Below are 25023 nucleotides of genomic sequence, written 5' to 3'. Positions count from 1 at the left end.
TGCAACAGGAAGTAGGGGGTACTGGGTCAGAAAACAACAACACGTGAGACTGGCTGTGCATTACACACAGTGGTCTGTACAATGAAGACAGTAAAGGCAGCCCAAGTGGCTTCAAGACTGCCTCATTGCTAGCAGAAACAACCATAGTAACTGCTGTGCTTCTAGAATCCCACTCAAACCAATCATGAGCTAAGGAGGGGAAGCATCTGCTATCCGAGAAGATCTGCGATAGCGGTCTGCACCCAGTGCAGGTACATGAGGGGTGCTAGACAGCTGCAGAGGGAGAACAGCAGAGACAAACACAAGTGTCTTCTTAGATTCTACTTTATTTGGTAAAATTCAGAAACTAACAACCAATTCACAGCCCCCACCTCCTTCTCTGTGAAGAAGGGAGTTCCCCGAGACAAAAGGGCTGTGGCTTGGGAATTATCCACCATCCCAGGTTTCCACTCAGGCAGCCCATAGCCTGACAGGCCTCCAGGCTGATGTTCTCAGAGGCAAGAGAAGAAAGCAAAAGGAAGCTCTCAAGACAATGAAACCCTCTCGACCCTCTTCCCCCTACCTCAACCTCCCCACACCCACAACCTACATAAGACAGTAGAGGACAAAGCATGAGTGTGAGATATCACACACACACACACAGGTGCACAGAGCTGCTTCTTGGACAAAGAGTGACAAAAGTCCTCCCCAGGAGGAGCCAACTGGCAATACCATTCAAGGCTTGGTGGTCCAAGGTGATGGCTGGTAAAAATCCAGGGAGAAAATATTCCACTTTCAGCCCATTCCTAGGTCTCTAGTGAACTGGTTTTAGTTATAAAAAGCCCTGTTCCACACAGGTCAGCTGTGGCTCTAGGGGCAGGTGGCTTAGGGAAAAGCCTCCTATGCCAAGAAAACAAGGGTGGGAAAGGGAGGGAGGATAGGAAGGCAGGGCCTTTAGGGAGGGTCAGGAAGAGATCCTGTCCTTGGCTAATGGATCCGAGTTAGCTCCTCCACGACTTTGATGAGGTCATCTGCAGTTGCCTCCCGCTTCATACCACTGCCATCATCATACTGAAACGAGACAGGGAGAAGAGCCATGGAGACAAGGTACTCTCACCTCAGCAGGCTGAGATACCCACTGGCCACCACTGCTGCAGCAAGGAAAAGGGTTTCACCAAAAACATGGCCGTAGCCCTTAGGGATCTGGTCAGTCAAGCTAGCATTGAATCTGTCACTGCTGAATTATTTCCTCCCAGGAATATCTTCCCCAGTGAGCACTCCAGGTTCCTAAACTCCAGAAGTGGGAAAGTTTACCTCCTGTAGGAACCTAACTCTAACTTCTAGACTTGCTAGAGCACAGGCCTCTTGCTAAAGTGAAGGTACTAACTCAGGAACAGTTCCAAACACACATTACCCAAAAAGTACCCACATGCCTCAGCTACACCACTTTTCCCTTCCCTTAGATTACTCTTTATGTGGTATTATGAAAGGCCACAAAGGGTCACTGGCCCATGAGTTCTAGCAGAAAACCTAGAATCATCAAGTCTCCAGAAATGACACCTGTTTTAAAAGGCCTAGCATGAACACAGCACCGCTCACCTGCAAGTTTGCCACAACCTCCTGCATCTTGGGGCGGCTGATATCTAGAAAACTTTCAATCAGATCACCATCGATGAAGCCCGTGGCTGGTTCTGTCTTTCGCTCAGTGTGAAAGGATCTCCAGGTGGGCAGGTGAGTTAAAGAACATAGTTTATCTGCAAGCACCCCTGCTCTCACTCATTCCTACCTCTGAGCAAGAGGGAGACAGTCAGAAGTAAAACAAAACAATCTGTTTCTACTAAAACTCATACTACTTTTGGACAGTTTTGGAATTGAAAGAAAGCCCTGCTTAATCCAATAGTTCTCAATTAGAGTAACCCTTAAAAAGTTATGGCAAAGCCCAGAAAAATATGGATAGACTCAAAAAGTGTCCCAGGCAAATTTGATGACCATATCATCACCCATCCAAGTCTAGCCTCAGAGCACTGAATAAACCAATGCTTAGGGAGAGATAGCGGGCTACCCAAAGCCCTGCAAGTGAGCAAACGCTCAGAGTGTTCCTCCTGGGAACAGTCACATAGGCAGGAGCTTTTCCAGGCCTTGCCTGGAAGGGCTTGAACTGCTCCTGTACAGGAATAAATGGCTGACCCTTTAGTTTCTGCAGTCTCAGCTTCTTCGTATGATAAACAAAGCTCTCTGAATGTGCTGGGATGAGCCTCCCAACAGACAGACGCTCTGGGAAGGAAGGATATAAGGAGTGCTCAATCTTGCCCACACTTTTGATGACCTTATTGAGTCTGTTCTGCATGTCCAATAGGAGGTTATACCAGCTCTCTGACAGTGAGGTCACCAGCCCTGAAGAAGGAAACAGGCAGTTAGCTATAGAGCACTTCAAAGCCTAGACAAGGCAGGGAGGAGCTTGCTGCAGCTGAGTGTGCCCTACAGGAGTGACCTTACCTATCATGCCGTTGACTGTGCCAAAGAGCACCGAGCCCTGTGTAGGGGTAGAAGTCTCGCCCAGATTCTGCATAACTAGGGAGCCATGGCAGAACACATTGACAAACTCGCCCAGGTGGAAGAGACCAACCTCCTGTAGGTGCTGCCGCTCCTCATCAGTGGTGGCAGCACTGAAAGACATGAGATGTCACTTTCTGAACTCATCTCCCTAAGGAGGCCTCAACACAGGACCATGGTTGACAAGACACTATGTGCTGAGTGTCCTGAGAAGACCATCTGGAGGTCAGTCTACAAAGCCTTTCAATCTTACAAAATAAACCTCTACCCAGCAAGGGGAATAAATACGTAAGCCCACACAGCACTCCACATGCTCAACCCCACAGACCCAGAGGTCTAGCCCTAGCCATGCTGCCACAGAAGCCACTCACCTGTCCTTCTGACACACAAACAAGTTAAAGGCATTTTCAGCTCCCAGAAAATTGTCATCATCCAAGATTTCCACTGCACTCATCCAGTTGGGATTAAAGTCTCGGGCAATCTGAAAATAGACAAGGAACAAATGTAGTCTGCAGTGTAGAATCCAGTTCTGAAATTAATCAAGCTTTTGGTCAGGAGCCAAGGTCTCACATGCAGAAGGTGCAGTCCTGTGTGTAATAATGACCACCTTAGAGACTACATCTCAGTCCCACAGCCTCCTCACCCCATTCCACTCCATTCTAAAACTAGCCAACAACAAAGGTCATTTGACTGTAATTTCCCAGAGATGGGAGTGGAATGGGAAATGTAGGGGAGGAGAATCTCTAAAAAAAACTTAGTGGACACAGAATGTGGCTTAGGGAGGACCTTCACCAACAGCAAGGGGTTACATTGCATACAAGTCTGCACCCAAGTCCTTGCACTACCTCTTCAAAGTTTCCTTCCATGGGCTTGTAGGCAAGCAGCAGCACTGAACGCATGAGGTCGCCCACCAGGATGAAGTCACCCTTGGTCTTCAGGTACAGGGCCATGATATTGTTGTAGTGATTACACTCAGTGCGAAGTTCCTTTTCTGTGGTCCATTCATAGAGCCGCACCTGAAAAGGCATGACGTGTGAGGCTGGGAGGCCCAGCCTTTGGGGAATGACTGTCCCCCCATTCAATCCTCCACTCCCTACAGAGCATGGGGGTTGGAAAGTGGTCTATATGGTATTAGAGTGAACAGTTATTTCAGTATTACACACTGCTGAATTAGAAAATTAAGAATATAAAATTAGGAATGGAATTTTTAAATATAAAAGGAGTTCAAGTAAAGGAGACAACAGCGTAAATATAACAAACACTATAAATACTCTGTCTTTTTGTAGGTAAGGTCTAGTAACTAAGCTGCAGAAATATCCCCTTAGAAAGAGAAAATCCATACACACAATTTCATAATCAGAAAGGAAAAAAAATATTACCTATCAACAAACTGCCTTTTTCTAAACCCTTCTTAAAGTTGTTTACTCTTGAAATTTTTTGTATGGACCCAAAGAACAAAACAGTGGAAAAACCCAACAAAAATACTGGTCCTGGTTTTTCATAAGCAGTATTCAGCATGACCCAGACTGCATAGGAGAGCCTTAGCTGAGGTGACAGGCCTCCCTAGCAGGTCATTCATGGTCCAGAGATCTCACCACAGCCTCTGCACATCTACAGACTCCTTGGCAGAATGTATGACACCATGCTCTCCTAAGGATTTCTCAGAGTCCTAGTGCTCCTACACCTGCTCTTAAGACTCTTTAGGAAGAAATCAATGACTAGCATAAGCATACCTGCACCAGCCAGATCACCTCTCACTCTTAACTAACATGAGGCCCTCCTTCCCTATTTATTAGTACTGAAGGACCACCTTCTGGGCTACCCCTCAGCTGCTTGTTCAGACGTGCTCCCAGTGCTGAAGCTCACATCCTCTGACACACTTTAAAACAGCTACCTAATTCTCATGCAACCCTATACAACAGGGCTATAATCCTTGGTGACTTTAATATTCATAGAGATGGTCCTGCCAATATTTATCACCAAGCTACACATCTTTCCTAATTATATACTAGTACTTAAAGGATGCTAAGAAAAATACGGGTTGGTTCATTTTGTTTAAATGAAATATTCTTTTGACATGGGACATACCTTACTACAGAGGCCACAGCCTATACCCCTCAGCTTAACCTCCACATCACTCAAAAAAATCTAATACATGTCTTTAATTTAAACACTCTGGAGCAGGCAGACAGATCTCTGTGAGTTCACGGCCAGCCTGGTTTACACAGTGAGTTCCAGGATAGCATGAGCTACAAAGAGAGACCCTATCTCAAAAAAACAAATCCAAAACCAACCCAAACCTTGGGAGTTCCAAAACTAAGACCATACAGAGTCCAGTTCAACTTCAGTTCCCCAAACTGTAGCTTAGAGTCCATTCTCTACTACCACTATTCTGTTATCCTAAAACAAACTCCACTAGCATCATTAAGGGAGAGACATTCTACAAAAAACAGCTCACCGTGCTGTTGATGCTGGCAAGCAGCTTCCCATTAAACTCCACCATGGAGTACACAGCGCCTTTTACTTCCTTTTCTGCCACAGTCTGTAGTTTTCCTGGGGGAGAGAAGGAGAGATACCCTTTAGTCTTTTTTATAAGCCCACATTTTAATCTAGTCAAGAACATCTCCTGGTTGCCCCAGTGACTTAAATTTTGCCCCTAACTCTCTGATAAAAACAAGAGGTACTGGGAGGAGTAGAAAGAGAGTAAACTGCAGTCAGGATGTGATATGAGAGAAGAATAAAAGTTAAAAAAAGAGAGAGAGAGAGCGAGAGCGCGAGAGAGAGCGAGAGCGCGAGAGCCAGCATATACTGAAATGAAGTACAAGTCCCAAGGCAATGATGGGAATGCCTCTAATGGGTACCAAGATCTGCCTCCTACTCTAAGTCATCCTGTTTAGGCTCTGAGATCTTAAGAGGTTAACTGCTTCCCCAGGATTCCATATCTTTCATAATCCAAAGACTGTCCACTCACCATCTGAATACTGGAAGACCACAATACGACCCTGCTTGGGCTCCGCCTCTTCAGGATATACCATGGCTGTGCCCACAATGAAGTATGTGTTGGGGTCTTTACCCAACTTGCAGGAGACCAGGCTGAGGGCATACTCGTTTTGTAGAAACTGATGGGCATGAAGCACTAGGAGAAGAGAGAGATGACTGATTAAAGATACTTGTCTCTACCCCCCTCACAATCACAGGCTTCTGTGAGGCTGTGGCTTAGGTTGTATAAGAATATGAGCCACTCACTGGCCTTGCCTCTTCAGACTGTCTATCCCCACAAGCCTGTGCTAATGAGATGTCCAATGCTCTAGATTTACTGCAACTGACAGGTGCCAATGGTGCTTTCTCTGCTCCAACCCCAATCTGGCTTTTCCTCTTAGGAGAGCCTACTCCCTGTCAGGTTCCAGAATATTGTGGACCTCAGAATAGGCCAGGATGTAAGCGAAAAGGTCAGAAATATGTCTCCACCTTCAAAGGTATGCTGGTCAATGATGAGGAGGTTGTGCACCTCCACTTCTTCTCCAAAGGATGTCTCGTGAGGAGCTGTACTGCTAGAGAATAGTTTGCTGGAGCTGACACTGCTGGACAGGGCCTGCAGACAGAGAAAGGCATGCCATCCCTCTTAAAGCAAACAGGAACTGGAGGTGCATAAAGCTCAGTGTAAGTGAACACGAAGGCTGATGCTGGCAACGCAGCAGAGCCTGATGAATGGAGCATTCCAGAGAGTACACTGGAACCTGAAGGTAAAGAGCCAGATCACACAGGCAAATAGCATGTTGGCCCAAAATCTAAAGATCATGGCAATGTTACAACAAGTCAGTCAAGCAAAACTAAAAACATGAACTCAAGCAACCTACACAGTGATCAATTCCACCATCAACAGAGTCATTTCAAATAAAAACGGAGTTTAGGGGCTGGAGAGATGGCTAAGTGGTTAAGAATACTTGCTGCTCTTACAGAGGATCCAGCACCCACAGAGGCTCATAACCGCCTACAACTCCAGTTCCAGGGGATCTGGCCTCCTCAGGCATTATAGAAGAGCGGCGCACACAGCTATGTTTAGGCAAACACTCATACATATAAAGACCTCTGTACCCTGGATTAAGGGAGCCAATTCTATCAGATGTGCACAGCAAGAATGAAAAAAAATGATCCATAATCTCCATGGAATTAATTATGTATCTCTGAAGGTTATATTATTATAACCCTTGTTTCACAGACAAAACAAAACAAAGAACCCTGAAGGTTAGTTTTGCTCAGCTAAGGTCAAATGATTAGTAATAAACCATAAAGCCAATTATACTGGGCTTCAATGATCACACTGTTGTCTATTATACCTCTCTACTGTCAACGACACACATTGTACATTCAAACTCAGAACTGCTGAGGCTGTGAGGTCAACAAGTAATAACTGTTAAGTTTGGGATGAGGGTTGTTTCCAGTTGTTTATGTGGTACTGGGCATGGAAGCCAGTATTTGTTCAATGTAATTAAGTATTCTACCATTGAATTACATGCTCCTCTCTCTACGTTAAGTTTTACTGCAACCCAGCTAAGTGCACTCTTTGAGGCTGCAATGGCAAAGGTGGTAGTTGGGACAGAGTCCACTCAGCTTGCAAAGCCAGATTATTTCCTATTTCACCCTATGAAGAAAACTTGCTCATTCCTACTGCCAGCCTTCTTTGCTCACTGTCCTCACCTGGGTGCTGGCACTGGGCCTCAAAGCTGTAGTGCCTCCACTGGTATCTTGGACTTCAATGCGGCTGGAAAGGACCCCAAAGCACTGAGATACTTCCTGATAGCAGATCTTCCTGCAAAACAAGCATGAAACAACAGTGCCACTCAGAAAAGTCTAAGATACTACCTAGCAGCTCCATCTGCAGCGTCTCTGGTCTGCACTCACCTGGGAGACTCATAGAGGGGAACCGTGCGAATATGGAGTTTCTGGATCTCATCGATGGTGCCAATGGTGAGAGTGCTGTTATTGGCCAATGCCAGACTGAAAAGAAGGGTTGCAGTTTAGAGTGACATAACAAAACGAGTCTCCCAAGACACAATGACAGCAGCTTGCTCCAAAGCAGGGTTTTAACCGCACCTCATACCAAAATTCATTTGGGAAGACCTAACTCTGATGCAGGGATCCACCAATGAAGACAGTCTTATATAACTAGTCTGGGTAGGCCTGACAGCTTTTGCTAAGGTGCAGCCAAGAATCACGACTCTAGGTAGAAGAGTGGATCTAAAACACAAAGGACTCACTGGCTGGCCCAACCCCTCAGTATTTTTAGCAATACATGTCTATCAAGTACCTTCCTCTATAGCTGCTGAAGTAGAACTAGGGAGTACATAATAATCACTAAATCTGGAGTTCTAAATTAAAATGCCAAGTGGCACACACCTTTAAGTCCAACATTTGGGAGGTAGAGGCAGGCAGGTGGCTGTCTACAAGTTTCCTGCCAGCCAACATTACAGAATGAAACTTTTTCATACCCTACACTATACCCGCAAAAAGACCCTGTCTAAAACTTAACTAACGACTCATGTGATTCACCTGAAAAATTCTTGAAATATACAGATTTTAGAACCTAATAACCTCAGAATCTGAAGAACTAAAAACTCTATGCTGTTCTTTTCAGAATACTTCACTCATCTACTTTCAGCCCTACAAAAGCTTTCAGATGTTTCTAATAAAAACCCCTGTGATACTTCCCATCACAGCAATTTATTGACTTTGACACTAGGGGGAAACCAACGCTAGGGGGTGAAATGGGATGGGGTGGGGGAAAGAGTTGAGGAGGGTAGGAGAAGCAATATGATGTCCCCAGTTAGTGACTCAGGCTTAAGAAAGAAAAGTGGCTCACCTGTCAGGATAGCCATCTGAGTTGAGAGGACACATATAGTTCACCTCCTTGAGGTTGACATTGGAGAAGACCAATTTGTGGTTGCTGCTATAGATGACAGTGGGCCGGTCAGAGCAAGCAAAGACATTGGTGGTAGACAGAGAACGGAATGTCCTCAACACTGTGGGCTGGGTGCCCAAAGTCACCTTTTTACGGTCACTCAGTAAACCTGCAGAAAGAATGGCATGAGAAGAAGCAAAGAAAACAGGACAATGGCTGCCTGGTTAAGGCTCAAAACCACATTCCAAAGCCAACACTCCCTATTTCTGAAAGAACCCACACTCAGCTGTGTTTCCTCACCTGTCTCAATGTTGAGCCCAAAATAGAAAAGCGCCCCATCTCCCAAGGCACAAAGGAGGTAGTGACTACTCTCAAAAGTGGTCATCAGGATGGATCGAGGAATGATCTCTGTGGGAAAGAGGGGTTTTAAATTCTTGTTCCACATCTGGACTGGAATCCTAACCCAAAATACCAATAGCACATACCTCCACCCAGCATCTCCTTGTGCAGTAGTTCAAAGGATGGGAGCTTCAAGATTCGAGCTGAGATGTCTGTCCAGAGACCAATGGCACAAAGTGGGGACAGGCCATTGCTGTCCCCTAATGGGGTGATATCCAAGCAAGCTACTTCATGCTCCATCTCTGTGTGGCTGAACAAAGAGGAATGAATATGACAGAGGAAGAAACCCAGGGACCAAAAATGGCCCACAGAACAGAGAGGATTGATTCTAAGCAGACATAAAGACACTCATGTACCTGATTTGCCGGAGCTCCTGAGGATGGATCTGAAGGTAGTATAGCGCCCTTCCCACAGCAACAACCACCTGGCTGCTGTTACAGGAGGCCACGCTGATATTCTTGCCCTGAGGCTCCTTCCACTCACTCACCAAAGCTTTGGGCTCCTGAGAGACCAACCTCACAGATGCTGAGGTGATCTACAGAAAGAATAGATGCGATGTCTCTAAGCAACTGCAAGATCTTTTCAGAAATGCAAAAGTGCTCCCCTTCCCTGCCCCCAGTTAGACAGAACATGAATAAACTACAGTTCTACCATACTGTCAAGCCTCTGGTTCCAGGAACCTCAATACCAAAATCTGCAGATGCCCAAATCCCTCATATAATGATATGTTTGCATATAACCTATGCATATCTTTCTATATTCTATATATCATCTCTGAATTACCTGTTCTGGAGCTAAGGATTAAACCCAGGGCCTTACATGTTCTGCCACTGAACTGTGTTCCTTCCCCAGACCTTTAGATTACTTTATAAGACCTAAGGCTATGTAAATGCTATTTATATAAATAGCTGCTATACTACATTGCTTAGGGAATAATGATACCATCACAACCCCCCACCCTGACACACATTTGGTATAAACACAATTCACAACTGTTTAATCCACAATTGGTTCACTACATGGATATGATTCATAGACATGGAGAGTGGAATCCATGTACTTTTCCCCAAAGTCTCTCAAAAATTAACTACAATAAACATCATTTTTATTGAAGGAAATGGGCCTAAAACTACTTAATATGCTTGTGTTTGTATGTATGTCTATGTCACAAGCTTGCTGGAGCAATGATATCTGCAACCCTCATAACATATCAATGGGATCAGACACAGGGACCACCATGCTCACAGTTTTTCTTAACCCTAAAATCAGATCTCTAATATCCATGTTCTTTACTGGGCATGAGTCATTAAATTTAAAGTCCTTAGCAATGGCTGCGAAGCTGTATTATATTATATAGCATTTTTGGTTTGGTGCTTGGGTCTCGTGCATGCTGATCTACAGAGTAATCCCTAAAATGTTACATAAGCTTATTCTACTATTGAAACAAAAAGCAAGCAAGATGACACTACTACTGTTAATTCAGCTTACCTATCATGACTACGAATAAAAGCTTTTTTTTTTTTTTTTTTTTTTTTTTTTAAGACAGGGTTTCTCTTTGTGTAGCCCTGGAACTCTCTCTGTAGAACAGGCTGGCTTTGAACTCACAAGAGAACCCTCTGGCTCTGTGCCCAAATGCTGGGATAAAAGGGTGTGCCACCACAGCCCTTCTCTAGATGTTTACCAATCTACTACTGCCAGCTGGCTAAAGGAAGACCTGTAGGTAAGATGAGATACTAAGGCATTCAAGTGTCTTGTCCACCAATGGAAAGACCCCTGAGAATGGCAAGAGAAAGAGAGTATAAAACTTGGAAGGGCATCAGGTCACTACAAACTTGAAAAGATGGATTGAGTGTTAGGAAGGTGTTCAGAAACCAAATTTTCATGGAAAACAAGAGGGTACAGATCAGCCTTCTAAAGACCTATGTCGAGCAAGGACTAGCATAGATCAAATGGGTGCTAATGTGTGACTAATTATGGTCTGTCATTCATTGTGTTTTGCTATTTCCCATTTTTTTTCCCAATATTCTTGTGTAGAGCTAGGCATGGTATGGTGGCCTTTAATCCTAGCACCTGAGAAGCAGAGGTAGAGGCAGGTGGATCTCTGTGAATTCAAGGCCAATCTGGCCTACATACTGAGTTCCAGGATAGCAAGGGCTATGTAGAGAGACCCTGTCTCAAACAAACAAAAATATATTTGTCAGCGTTAAAATGAAAGGGATAAACAGTATCTATAGAAAAAAGAATATAAATTGATATCCAGGTGCTGATGAAAAGAAAATAAAGCTAAAAGGATCTACTTCAAAGTTAAAACAGTTACCTCTGCATAACAAGAAACCAGCCCCCCTCAAACTCCCAGAACTTCTACATTATTTTTAGTGCCATAAAAATGGATTATTTAAAATCCAGTAGTAGCTACTCCCGAATTCTGGGTCAGAGTGAAGTCGTGGTCATTTGTCCCCTTTAACCCATTACCTGGATAAGTTGCTGATGAGCCACATTGCCACAAAAGAAAGTCTGCTGATCGTCCACAAAGCCCATCAGTTCCGTTTCTTCCACTTCCTCTCCATTTAGCATGAGAACTCTGTAGCAGAATAAAAGGAAGGTTCAGATCAGCCTGGGACCAGCTTCCCAACCTTGCACCTTCATCCCCTAAGTACAGCAGGACCAGAACTGCCCTTACCTTGTCTGGCCCACAAAAGAGAGTACCAAAGTGTCATCAGTCTCCCGACTGGGGTCAGACCGCAGGGGCCATAAACCTGGAACAAGGAGTAAAGCATAAAGAAGTACACCATGAACCAGCACCTAAGACGTGCTCTCATCCTAAGCCATGAGAGGGGCAGAAATCCTTGGGTTGAAATCCCTTCTGTTCCTTCCTGATATTTACACTCTGAAGAAGTCAGATTTTAGAATCTGTTTGAGACTGAGGTTTTCTATTTTTACCTTGACTCTAGATAGAGTATTATTTCCAAGACTCAAGGTTAAAATTTTGTATTTCAGGCTGTGAAATGAAGTCAATGGTAGACATTCACCTAGACTATGAAGCCCCAGTTAAGACCCCAGCAGCAGTAATTTTCAAGTATACATGAAGTCTCACTTTACACCTCTTCTATCCCCCAAATTAGTAATCAGCAGGAGTTATTGTTCAGACTGTTATTATTAGAGAAAATAGGATTTGTATTTCAAGCAAGTACAAATCTGAAATTGCATTTGGCTTTTAATTTAACAATATATGCAATGCATGCTACAGCTCTACAAAAAGACTGCAGAATTTTCTGTACCCACAGACTATTTAGTTGGGCAGATGTATCAGTAAGGAATAAGTTTGCATTTCTCACTTTATACATATGAAGGTCATGGAGAAGCAGTGCGAGAATCACAACTCAGTTTGGTGGTAAGTCAGTCAGTCTCTCTCTCTAAGGAGTGCACAAGCATGTTTATTTCCTACTGCTGTTTCTTTTGGGAAGAGCCTGGGCATACCAGGGACAAGATCTTACTTGGGAGCCCAGGCTGATATCACATTCTGCATCATTATACCACACCTAACTCATTTACTTTTATTTATATTTTTCTTTGATTGTGAGTGAAGCCTGTTAACTAACCATGTTTTGCAAATTTGGGAACAAGAACTTGATGTTCTTTATTGCAGGTTTTAAATTAGGGAAGACAGGACTTCAAAGATAAAGTCCAACTATTTTATCTAAACTGTCATTTCCAACTTAGCAAGATGTTTTTGTTTTGCTTTTGAACAAGTCTTAATGTTTCACGGAGCTGAATTTATCAGTTTCTGTATTTATTGACCATGTGTGCACTTGCAGGGATGCAAGTGCATGGGTATGCAGAGGCCAGAGATCCATACCATGTGACTTCCTCAATCACTCTCCAACCTGTTTTTTGGGACAGTATCTTTCAAGACTGAAAATACAACCATGGGGTAGAATGTTTGCCTAGTAGTATAAGTGAAGCTGAGATTCAATTTCCAGTACTGAAAAAAATAAATGAGCTTTCCCACTCAAAAATTATAAAGAAATCCATAAACTTTTCCTAGCTCTTCATAATAGACCCAAACTTATCTTTCCCAGATGACTGCAGCCATCCCAATCTTATCTATTGTCTCATAGATGTCACATTTCAGTGGAATGCCACCACTGATAATACATTTTCATGTGGAACTGTGTCTGTTTCTAGACCTTTGAATCCCAATTAGACTGCCTATCCATGTAACAAACCAACTATTTTAATGGTTCTATGTTGCCCAGGCTGGCTCTGATAACCCAAAATCAAGCAATCCTGTGAGAGCCTCCAAGTAGCTAATGCACTATAGGTGCGTATCACCTTTTGCTGTACCAGGGGTCAAAACTAAGACCTCATCCATGCTAGTAAATGCTCTACTAATGAGATGAATCCACCCACAGCTCCCAACTACATTTTCAATTGAGGCTTAGCAACATGTTTTAGTGTGTGGGAGTGCTAGCCTTTTCTCACTGATCTATTTAAAGGTTTTCCTCACTATTCTTTCTTTCTCTATGTGGACTAAATTAGGTCAAAAAAAAAAAAAAAGCTATAGTTATCTCTATTGAGACACATTAGGAAAAACATAAGTCAAAAAAAATTTTTTTGGGAGGCTGAAGAGATAACACAGTGGTTAAGAGCACTCAACCGACTGCTCTTCCAGAGGTCCTGAGTTCAATTCCCAGCAACCACATGGTGGCTCACAACAATTTGTAATGGGATCTGATGCCCTCTTCAGGTGTGTCTGAAGGGAGCAACAGTGCACTCACATAAAAAAAAAAAAAAAAAGTAAATCTTTTTAAAAAAATTTTTTATATAATTTTTATTTGTAGATTTGGCATGTCTTATTATTTGATCACTCTTTTTTAAGTGTGTGTGTGTGTGTGTCAATAAGAGTATTTGTGCATCCTTGTGCCTTTGGAGGACTGAAGCTGACAGTAGTATCTTAATCGCTCTCCAGCTAATTTACTGAAGCAGTTATTCTAACTAGCCAGCTTGCTCTGGGAGTCCTGAGGATCTGATCACTAGTCCTCACACATGTAGGACAAATGCTTTATCCACCGAGTCAGCTACCTAGCCCTTTGATCAATCTTCTTTCAAATTCTTTAGAAGTATTTTAAAGTTCTCTTGTAATAGAATCCACCTGTTCCTTGGTTTTTTTTTTTTTTTTGGGGGGGGGGGGTTTGGTGGGGGAATGTGGAGGAAGGGAAAGCATTTTGTTATTGCAAATTGCCTTTTTCTGAATTCGATTTCTAATTAACCGCTCACATAAAAGCTGTTATCTCAGCCTATTCCTCTTATAGCTTACTTCCTTAATGCATTTGAATTGTTGATAGTGTTTCAGTTAATTCTTGAGTTCTGCAGTTAAACGTTCACTTTCTCCTTCAATCCACATAGCTGTTTAGAGTCTGACTTGCTTTTTTAAAGCTGTGTCTCCTACACACAAACTGAGCTGGTTTTGCTGTATGGTTCAGTGTTAACCATTTTTCCTTCAAAAGAGGTGGTTAGCTCACTTGCACCTGTAGATGAGATAGCTGTTTACGATCATAGTTGTAAGTTATATTCTCTGTCTCTACAGGGTTTCTCTACATAGCCCTGGCTGTCCTGAACTCTTTGGAGAGTAGGCTGACCTTGAACACAGATCCACCTGCCTCTGCCTCTCAAATGGTAGAATTAAAGGCATCACTATGCCCAACCTGTTATACTCAAAAACACTCACTATATAGCTTTTCCTTTTTCCATCAATTCTCTTACATTTAATGTCTGCTTCCACATTCCTCTAAACTAATACCCAATTTTGATCAATATCTTAAAAGTTTTCATTTGTCCTTTAAACATGCACTTCTATGCATGTTCTGTCATTATGGCTTTTCTTACTCCTCTTCATTTGATGTTTTCTTCTAGCTCTCACCAAAATGCCTTCACAACATGTAATGAAGCCAAAGGCCAAAGTCACTCAAGTAAGAGCTGCATCCTTTGTCCACCAGAGGCTACCTTTGATGCCTGGTAAGTCAATGCTGGCATGCTCATGGATTCCAATTCCGTTCCGGATGATCCGCAAGGAACCTTCCTTGAAAGCTCCAGAGCAAGTGACCAGCTGCAAGTAGAGAAAAGGTTTCTCAAGAACCCCTCAAGAGACTTGGACAGTCATACCATGCCAGCTCTAAATCCCATGACCTGTACTGTGGAATCAGATTTGAGGCTGCAAACTTAAGCTGTTGATCTCCAGAGTCCCTCAAATTTACTAAGCAGATAAGATATTCTTATCCAAAAAGCAAAAACTTTCAATCGCTCTTCCTAGCAAGCTTGCTTAGATCCTAGAACCTAGTTTACTAGAAAGAACTAGAGTCAGACATAACTTGCTACTTACAAGGTGACCTTGAGCAAATTAATCATCTTTCTCAGTTCTAAGTTTCTGGGATGAACAAGAATACATCTAACAAGGTGCTAATGAAGTTACAGGAAATGAATATACACTTGGTCTGGCACACCAAGACAGGCACACTATAATGGTAGGTATCCTTGCATTACCAGGATTAGTAAAGAGGCTCTTTATATTATCTTCAATCTGGATAAGCAAGGACAGCTTAAGAGGTAAGCAAGCCTTTACTCCCAGGACTCCCCCTTACCTGACCCTGTCCCTGCCTCTCCAGGTCCACCACACACATATCCACAATGGGTCCTAAGTTGGTGAAGGTTTCCATAGCCACTACATAGGAGCCTTGTTCATTGCTGTCGACATTGAGCTAAGAAGAAAGAACAATGTTAGTCCCAGAACATCCCTAATAGATCCACAGTATCCAAAAGAAACTCTCAATCTTGCTTTTGTACTCCAAACAATACTTCTAGAACAAGATTGCTACCAAACAAAGCTTTGAACCTGGCATCCCATGCACAGGCAGAGAAGCAGTAAATTTTTTTAAACATAAACCATTTAGGCCAGATGTGGTGGTGCATGTCTTTAACTCCAGCACTCAGGAGGCAGAGGCATTTTTAGGACTGTCCAAAGTTTACATATGACAGAAGGGAACAATCTATTACATTAGACCCACTTGAGGGTGAAAGCTGGGTCTTGTTCATCATTAAATGTATACGGACCTTTACTCTGCCAGACATATTTACTAAAGAACCATCAAGACACAGGTAGGAAGTTAATAAAGCAGAGAGGTAGGTAGCTGAGATGTGAAGAAACAAAAAAGTCCAGCCAGACAACAAGTTTAATGAAGAAAATAATAAGCATAGTGAAAAGAAAACCAGGAAAATGATGTTTTCTCACCTTTACGAGCTGGGAGTCACCTAGGCGAGACCCGACAAATACAACACCATTATCGAGATATGTTAGGCACTCTGCAATGGAGGTCTAGAAGTCAGCAGATTGAGGAAATTAGAATGAATCCTTTAGCGTTAATATTACTCTACTCAACCAAGTGACATCTATGACTTTCCCCATAAGCCATAATTCGGTAAACTATTACTGAATTGTTCAGTCTCCTCAGGAGACAGGAATCACATGTCTTTACATCCCTGAACTTTGTGACTGTCCACTTCTCACACCATTTCACCCAAAACACCACAACTTATTTTGTAAGTGCTAGTTCCAAATAGTAACTTAACTCAATACCTCTAGTGTGCACAATGTGATTAAAAACCTCTTACGGTCACTGCTTAAGTATTAAGCTTTGTCAGAAGAGGAGAGGGGCTGAATGGCAAGGTGCAATGACACATGAAAATGTCAGTAGCTACAAATAATAAAGATGAAACCAAAATTTTAAGAAGCATTAAGTTTTAGGGGGTCCTCCTAGATTTCACTATCGACATTGGTCTGTAGTCCTTGTCTTGTAGTTTTTGGTTTCCTTTCATACTCTTGGTATTCTGGGTTTTGTTTTTTGTTTTTGCTTTTTTTTTTTTTCAGGGTAAAGAGTCTAAGAGATGTAGCTCAGGCTGGCCTTGAATTTGCCACTATCCTGCCTTAACCTAAGTGCTAGAATCTCAGGTGTACAACACCACAGCCAGCTGTTTCACTTTCTTTTTATGCTTCAGATGTCATCTAGCAACATGTGAAATTCTCCAATAGCTAACTCATTCAGAAACCAACTTATTGCTGGATGGTGGTAGCACACACTTTTAATCCCAGCACTTAGAAGGCAGAAGCAGGCAGGTATATGTGAGTTAAGGCCAGCCTGACAGCCAGGGCAACATGGAGAAATCCTGTCTCAAAAGACAACAAAACTGACTTCCACAGTAGAACTGACAACTTCTAAAGGTGTTGTGCATCCCACTTCCCAAAGTAAAAGTGCAGAACCGCACACATCTGGGCTGACTAAGCACCTAGAAAAGACAGGAGCAGGGGCAAGCCCTACCTCTCCAAGGAGTTCCACTCGAAGGTCCTTGAGGGTGACAGTGCCATCCATCTGCTCCTCCTTCTCTAAGAGCAGCATGAAAAGCCGTCCTTCCATATCTCCCAGAAGGTACCGTGAGCCATTAGGATCCACCCGGTTATGGCACACAATAGTACTTTGCTGCCAACCAGGAGGAAGCAGCCATTAGTCACGATCTTCCAAACCAAAAACCCTTACTTAATATGCCTTGTAAACCTGTTGAGCCACTGCATTATCCAAACTCAGACATTTAATCCCCAAAGAAATCAGTCAGATTATAAAACAGGCAGACTTTGAAGATAATTTTCTAAAGAGTTCAATCAATATACCTTAGATTTTACTCATACATTTTATGGAGAACAAAAACTAGCATTGAGTACACTCTAGACCTAGAACAGAACTGACGGTGTAGCTCAGTGCGAGGATATGTAAGGTGTACTGATTCAAGCCCCAGCACACAAGAGGAAAAAAGACAAAAAACCCCACACATTACACAAAAAGATACAATAATAAACAGTTATAAGTATTCACTCACTACAAATACTGACACAGATTACTTAGAAGGTAAATAAAATTAAGCTTTTATGCTTTAACTTTGTGGCTTAAAGTGGTAAGACCTAAAATTTTTATAATTTGAGCTTTTTAATTTTATGTGTATGGGTATTTTGCCAACATTCATGTATGTATGTACACCACATAGGTGCCGCACCCCATAAAAGCCAGAAGAGGCATCAGATCTCATGAACTGGAATTATAGACAATTGTAAACTGCCATGTGTGTGCTGGGACTGAAAACCTGGATCTTCTGGAATAGTGGCTAGTGCCCTTAAACCACTGAGCCATGTCTCCAGCCCCCTTATGACTCATTTTTACAAGTCTATATAATTTATCAAAGTGTATTTAAGCCTGAAAATGCTTTCAGTAGAATTTACTAAAATTCTTTTTTCTTTTCCTTGGTGGCTGAGATTAAACATGCAGGAATTAAACAGTCTCATACATGCTAGGTATGCTGTCTACCACTCAGTACACTCTAGACCTCAAACTTTCCTTCTTAAAGTTGACACGTTTCAAAAGAGTAAGCAGTATTTCTCCTAGTTAGCAAGCAAGCTAAGCAAAACCCAGCTACTCTCACGCTGTATTTCCCAAGAGTAACCAACATCTGATGTACACAGTGACCAGTGTGACAGATATGTGTAAGCCTCTTCCTGACACATGGAGAAAGGGGGAGGAGCACAGTCAAGAACAAGGAAGTAAAGATACAAGGAAGAAAAAGGTAAAACACTTGCTCACCTTAATGATAGGAGGAGCAATTGCCAGGTATTTATCACCATTATGATAGGTGATTGATTCCTGTCCAATGATGATGGCACCTCCAAAAGGCTCTGGGACTGCAGAAGAAAAACAGCACCATTAATAGGATCAATACTTTAAAACTTCCACTGAACTACATTCCTATTCCTGGAACTTATTTTTTGTTTGTTTTGAGATAGGAATCTTACTCCACTGCCCAGACTTGTCCAAACTCCTAGGGGTTCTGGTGATCCTCCAGACTCAGTCTACTGAATAAGGGATCTAGAGGCACTTGGTATTTTTTTCCCCCCATTCTTGGTGCTTTGTAGTTTAGAAGGGTAGGGATATTCTCGATAGTCTTCCACATGTGCTCCTACCCCTGCCCAGTTTCTCTCCTACACTTCTGATCTTTTTTAACAAAAGGCTTTTACTTGCTTCCTTGTCTCTATTCTTTGTTCCTTAGCTTGATTCCAAATACTCCCTACATCAAGGCCACTTTTAAGAAGAGTTAATATTGTTTTGGGATTTTAAACTTTCCTGTTGGTGAAATGGACAATGTAACATAGTGGGGAAGAGTTTAAGATGAAGCCTGGACATGTTCCACTGATCTATTTCTAATCTATGAAAGAAGTCAGATTAAATAAGCTCTGCTGGCTCCCTTCAGTTGCCAAATGTAAAAATGAGACACATTTTTACATGAAACTCTGCAAATTCATCTCAATGTTTCAATTGTCAATGACTGCACTTACTTTTGAGGGAAGGAACAAAACCAGAAAATCCCAAAGTCAAAAATCAAGAAGCCATTCAGAAAGGAGATTTAGGGGAGACCAAAACCACACAAGGTTAATACTGTGCACCGAAATGGAAGATGAAGATGAGGAAGAGAACCAGATCACAGAGGAAACATAACTTCCCCCAAACCCACTAACCTGCGATCACCATTGAAGCTTCAGCTTCTACATTCTCCTGTTTCCAAGGGCCCTTGTTGAACTCCTTCTCCCGAAGAGACACCTCATAGGTTTTCACATGACGCCCCTGAGGATCCTTGGGTGGAAAGAGTGGAATGATTAGTTAAGATGGCCCATACTGTAGGGGTCCTGTAAGGGACAAACCACCACCACCCAAGATTTGACAATCCTGTCACACCAACTTTCCTGTCCTTATTTGTCAGAATACCAACAGTCACCTGCTGAGTCTGTGATTACTTTCTGAGTAGACTGCAGGGTCTAGGATGTGCTGTTTCTAATAATTCAAACAACCAGCAAAGTTTAAATGGAAAATTGAACCTGCTACACTGTAGCATACAACTGAGAGACATACCCTGTATGTTCTTCACTTGACCTCAAGGAATCTATCAAATAACCAAATAACTAAAGAGGGAGAGACACTGAAGCTAAATCTAAAAGATTAAAAAGGATTGTTCTGACAATTCCTTTTCCCAAACTTTCTATATGTGTGTGTGGGGGAGGGTGGTGTGCACATATACAAGTGTGCAAGAGTGCATGGAGGCTCAAGGCTGATGTTGGGAAACATCCCCAATTCCAGGGTCTCTCTCTCTCTCAATCAAACCCATACTGTGCCTATGTAGCTACTCTCGCTAGCCAGCTTGCTTCTAGAGAGCCTGAATCTGCCTTCTAAGGCTGGAATTACAGGCAAGTTGCCACACCCACCAATCATTTAAGTGGGGTCTGGGGGATAAGAACTCTGGTCTTCATGCTTACACAGCAAGCTATTTAACCACTGAGCCATCTACCCAGACCCTGTTTGACACAATTCTCAAGAGTACTCTGAAGAGGTGACCGCAGAGACAATACAACTTATTGCTCCCTTAAAGGTAGTCAAAAATGTTCCAGTCCCGCCACTGTCAACTCCATCTTCCTCTCCTTTTTCTGAATCGTGACTCTTCCCCTCCTTTTTTGGAATCATGACTCACATCAGTCTTGGGGCTGCCAAAGTCACCTTTAAGAGGCTAAAGAGCAGGGGAGAAAACGACATTCAGCCAACAGAAGATGGCTTCAATCAAGCTCAGACCAAAGTCTAAGACATCACGGAAGGAATTTAATCACGTGTTTCAAGAAGCACATCTCAGCCACTGTGACAGCCCATGAAGTGCTTAGCTGGAACACCTTTCACATACAAGGTGACTAATAATCATCAAATTAAACTGTTGGCATAAAACAGTCACTTGCGGTTGATAAAAACTGACCCATCTTCACAGAAAGGTCAGTGAACATGAATGAGGGTCTCTGGGACCCACAGAGAGAAATTAAAACAATCACAATTGGCAGCCCTGGTCTGGGAACAGACAGAGCCAGGCCTGCCCCGTGTAGTCAACACCCTTGTTTTAATGATCTGATATTTACAAAACTGGAAAAAAGGAAAAGAAATTTAAAGTTTTTTTATTTCAGTTCTGATAGCTAATAAGATCAAATAAAATTATCCTCAACTAGTTTTGGCTTTATTTAACCTTATGTTAACCAGAAAATACACAGAAACACCACATACATTTCCATTATGCTGCAGAACTATGTAAGTGTTCCCAGGCCCACACTCTACCATTCTAAGCAGAAAGGGACCATCATTTACTTGACTACAGGCAAGTAACCTGACCTCATACAGTCTGGCCCTTTGTTAAAGGCTGAGATTTTACCAAGATGTTGTTGGCATGTTAGTCTGGATCTCTGTGCCCCACCCCCACTTAACAAATCTGAACCAGAGAACAGCTGCCCAGGATCAGCTCTGCTAAAATTTTAGGCACAGACTAAAATAGAAGTCAAGAGCCAGCAAGTCACCAGAAAGTGAGTGCTAGACAAAACATGAACAGCTTTTTCAAAGACTAAAGTAAGGCACTACCAAGATATTTTCTCTTGGCTTGTAAAGGCAAGTCCTGAATCATTTCTCTACAGCTAAGTTTTTATAATCCTCTAGGCATGCTAGTAAGAGACTCAAACAAAGGATAAACTAGGTCACCCTATAAAATCCCCAAGGCTTACTACTGGAGTATAATCTCAGGATTAAAACCTGCTATAAACTTGACAGCATTTGCTGTCCCCCAAACACGTACTAGTACACCCAAAAAAGTAGGGGGGGGGGAGTCGGATCTGACCCTTATTAACTGTTTTGTTGAAAATGTCTTAGAAATAGTCAACACTTCTCCCTAGCCTGCTACCAAACCCAGACAGACATTCCTTTGGAAAATCCCACTCCCATCATTCCAAACCAGCTTCTCCCTCTCTTCTTAGATCATGTACCTGGTAGACAAAGCAAATGGTAGGTGCTTGACAACCATACAGGAACTTGACATCAATGACATGCAATTCCTCTAGGCGGATGTTAAAGGCCTTGAGCTCTTTATTGTCTCGGTCTAGTGGAATGACCTTGAAAAGGCCATCGTAGAGTCGAAGGCCAATCATTCGGCACTCAGGGTCAATGATGCCAATGATGCCAGTCTCTGAGGGGCGACCAATACGGTCCTGAGGGGGGGAAAAACTGGAATTAGGGAAGAAGCTCATTCAAAGAAGCAGAAGATACTGGGTACAATGCTTTCCCAGGCAGAGGTTATAAGACCACCCAACATGGCAGCAGCCCAAACATGGGCACATTTGTTTTTCCCTCATGGGTGTTCCCTCACTTTCTCTTGGAATATTAAAACAATTCAAGCCATATGGGGCTTTTCCACTTCTCTAATTACACAAAGTGACACCCTGACAGTTCACTGCTCATCACTGCATCATGACATCAGCCTGAAGCAACCACCTCACCTGGACATTGCCATGGGCTCTTGTAATGATGTCAATGCTTTCACCACTCTGCTTGTACTCCAGGATACAGGCATTGTACTTAGCAGTCAAGATGAACAGCAGGTCTTTGCTCTCCCCCTGGAATCCAACATCATATCATCAAAAGAGGTTCTTTCAAAAACAGGAACAACCTGTTCTGCCTTTTAAAACATCATTCTTTAAGTATGCTAAGCGTTTAAAGAATCTTCTAAATTCTACTCTCCACACAGAGGAAATACTAAGCGAGCCTGACACATGTACTAAGCTCACACAAGACCCTAAGGGGATGTACAAAAAGCCAGGACCGAGGCTGGTAAACATCTAGGCCTTGCAATCACAGTTCTTGCTCGCTCTCTCTCTCTGCTCTACAAGCAAAGTCCTCTTAAATTCACCTCATTCTATTCAAGTTTTGAAAAAAAAATGCAATGTTTCTCCTTCACCTAAGTATGTGGAGGGGAAATAATAACAATGAACGCTGCAATAGATCTTTAATCTTACTAACAGTACTCAAAAACACTCATGGGTCATGGTTTTGGGTTTTTTTTTTTTTTTTTTTTTTTTTTTTTTGGATACAGCCGAATTACAATTGTTCTAATTGTAATGGTGAAACTGTTCATATAACAGGATGTGCTTACTCTGTGCTAGGCTCTGTGCCAATCAATCACTTCATCTTCACAGTAGTCTATGGGAGTGGGTGCACCATCACCCCCATTTGTAAACAGGGAAATCAAGGCTTTCAAAGGTGCTTTAAGTGATACGACTAAGAATGAAGCTAGGACTAACACTACAACTTACCCTCTGCATCACTAGCCCACATTCAAACTCCTTCAAGTTCTCTTCCCTAAAGAAACCAACTTGGGGGCTGGAGAGATGGCTCAGTGGTTAAGAGCACTGACTGCTCTTCCAGAGGTCCTGAGTTCAATTCCAGAGGTCCTGAGTTCAATTCCCAGCAACCACATGGTGGCTCACAACCATCTGTGATGAGATCCAATGCACTCTTCTGGTGTGTCTGAAGACAGCTACAGTGTACTCACATACATAAAATAAATAATTCTTAAAAAAAAAAAAAAAGAAAAGAAAAAAAAAAAGAAAGAAAGAAAAGAAACCAATTTGGTGGTGTCTTCCCTAATAATTCTCTCCTGGAAAACTTGATACAGACTGCTATTCCCAAAGAAGTTTCTCTACTTAAACCTTTACCTATGCCACATAAACTATGCAGCCAAGGGTTCTTTCAATGCCTGTCCCAATTAAGAGCACTTCCTTACCTTGGGCCGGAAAAGCTCCATGACTGCAATCTTTCCATACATCCCCACCTCTTTGACCGGCCGAAGGCCCTCCGCAGTGACCACATAGATCTCCAATCTTGTGTTTTTAGCAATCAGCAGGTTCAGATCTTCTGCTGAAGTAAAGTGTCCTGAAAGAAGAGAGCCTCTAACTTTTGAAGCTGGAGGACAGGCCTTTCAGGTACCTCTAATAAAGCTACCTAAGTACCTTCCTCCTCACCAAATGCAGCACCTCAAAGACTTGCTTCACACATTCAGCAAAGCTATATCCTTAATCAGACTTTTAAAAATGGACTGTCGAATGGGCAACAGCCTGGCCTTCAACAAACTGTGACCACGAAAATTCTTCCGATGGTTGTTGGGTTTTCCTTTCTAAATTACAACAGCAGGCTGTAATCGACGCTAATGGAGAAAGCCTGTGTTGTTGTTGTTTTTTTTTTTTCTGAGTTCCCATCCAAAGCCTCCCAGAACTTTCACCAGAAAGATAAAATGAAGAAAATTTCCCAGAGCCTTCTGTGTTATCCTTTTGCCTCCCAAGCAATCTACCAATACCACTCAGCCCTTTGTAGCTCTCTCTGAACAAGAAACTTTTGTTCTGAAATGATTAGCATTTGCGTAAACACACGAGTTTAAGTAACTGAAAATATGAGTTCAAGATGAATGTTCTTTGGTTGGGATGTAGCCGCCGATAACAGCCATGCACACAAACAAGGGAGAGCTTGCACACTGACCGGCCAACCAAACCCTGTTCTCCAGCAGCGCCCTGGAGTAAACAACAGCCCCAGGCGAAAGGGTGGGTCTGGAGAGGGCCTCTAGGGGGTTGGGAGGTTGCAAACATTGCTCAAATTCCTCAACCTCCTGGACACCCACCGGAAAATTATGACCCCTAAACTTGCCCCATTATCATCTCCCCTTTCCCCTGACCACATGGGACCAGTTTGGAGACACAATCAACTACGCACACAACTCATACTTCGCTCTCTGTCCCACCAGGCCTGGGCCAATCCTCAATACCTAGTGACCTCCTATGAGCAAAAACGACCCTGAATAGCAGCTTCCGCTGCCCAAAAGGCGCGTGGTGGAACAGCTCCTTTGAGATCGCGAGCTGAGGTTCCGCGGCTACCAGCCCCTTCCATTCCCGGAGCCCAAGTTTTTGCTCCTGCCGCCCCTGGGGCCGCTGGCCTCCCTAGGCCTGGGATCCCTTCCTTGGCCGGGTGTCCAGCCGGGGCAATCTCACCAGTCACACAGCCGTTCACTGCGGTAGGCTTCTGCGCCGTTACGACGTAGTTGTACGACATATTGAGGCCTTGGACCGGCCCGTGGGGCGCCTAGAGCGACGATAGAGAGATGGGCACGAGCGAAGAGACTGAGAACCCCCACCCTCACGCAGCCAACTCCGTGGCTGCTGCCTCCGCCCCTGAGACACGTTGCAGGCCAGAGAGGCTAGGCGCAGA

General features: G+C 43.1%; 1 protein-coding gene across 2 annotated transcripts; it reads right to left on the bottom strand.

Moving 5' to 3' along the window:
- Positions 1–308: 308 nt before the first annotated feature.
- Positions 309–25008, bottom strand: Ddb1 (damage specific DNA binding protein 1). Of its 2 annotated transcripts, XM_034496980.2 has the most exons (28): positions 24807–25008; positions 23552–23700; positions 22269–22385; positions 21759–21980; positions 20441–20476; positions 19437–19551; positions 18508–18605; positions 17200–17358; positions 16116–16199; positions 15469–15585; positions 14834–14936; positions 11511–11586; positions 11303–11411; positions 9187–9365; positions 8917–9080; positions 8732–8839; positions 8393–8600; positions 7435–7530; positions 7231–7342; positions 6001–6124; positions 5504–5668; positions 4991–5085; positions 3378–3548; positions 2904–3013; positions 2476–2645; positions 2271–2373; positions 1579–1702; positions 309–1050 (listed from the first exon to the last, which is right to left on the bottom strand). In XM_034496980.2, the coding sequence occupies exons 1-28, from the start codon at positions 24865–24867 to the stop codon at positions 967–969; spliced, it is 3459 nt and encodes a 1152-aa protein (XP_034352871.1). In that variant the 5' UTR covers positions 24868–25008; the 3' UTR covers positions 309–966. The 2 variants fall into 2 exon arrangements, with proteins under 2 accessions (XP_034352871.1, XP_034352872.1); XM_034496981.2 differs by lacking the exon at positions 20441–20476.
- Positions 25009–25023: the final 15 nt, after the last annotated feature.

This window comes from Arvicanthis niloticus, chromosome 1 (assembly GCF_011762505.2).
Source record: "Arvicanthis niloticus isolate mArvNil1 chromosome 1, mArvNil1.pat.X, whole genome shotgun sequence".
In the NCBI taxonomy this organism is placed as follows: domain Eukaryota; kingdom Metazoa; phylum Chordata; class Mammalia; order Rodentia; family Muridae; genus Arvicanthis; species Arvicanthis niloticus.
The sequence above is the reverse complement of the archived record's forward strand: the minus strand, read 5'-3'. Positions and strand labels throughout refer to the sequence as shown.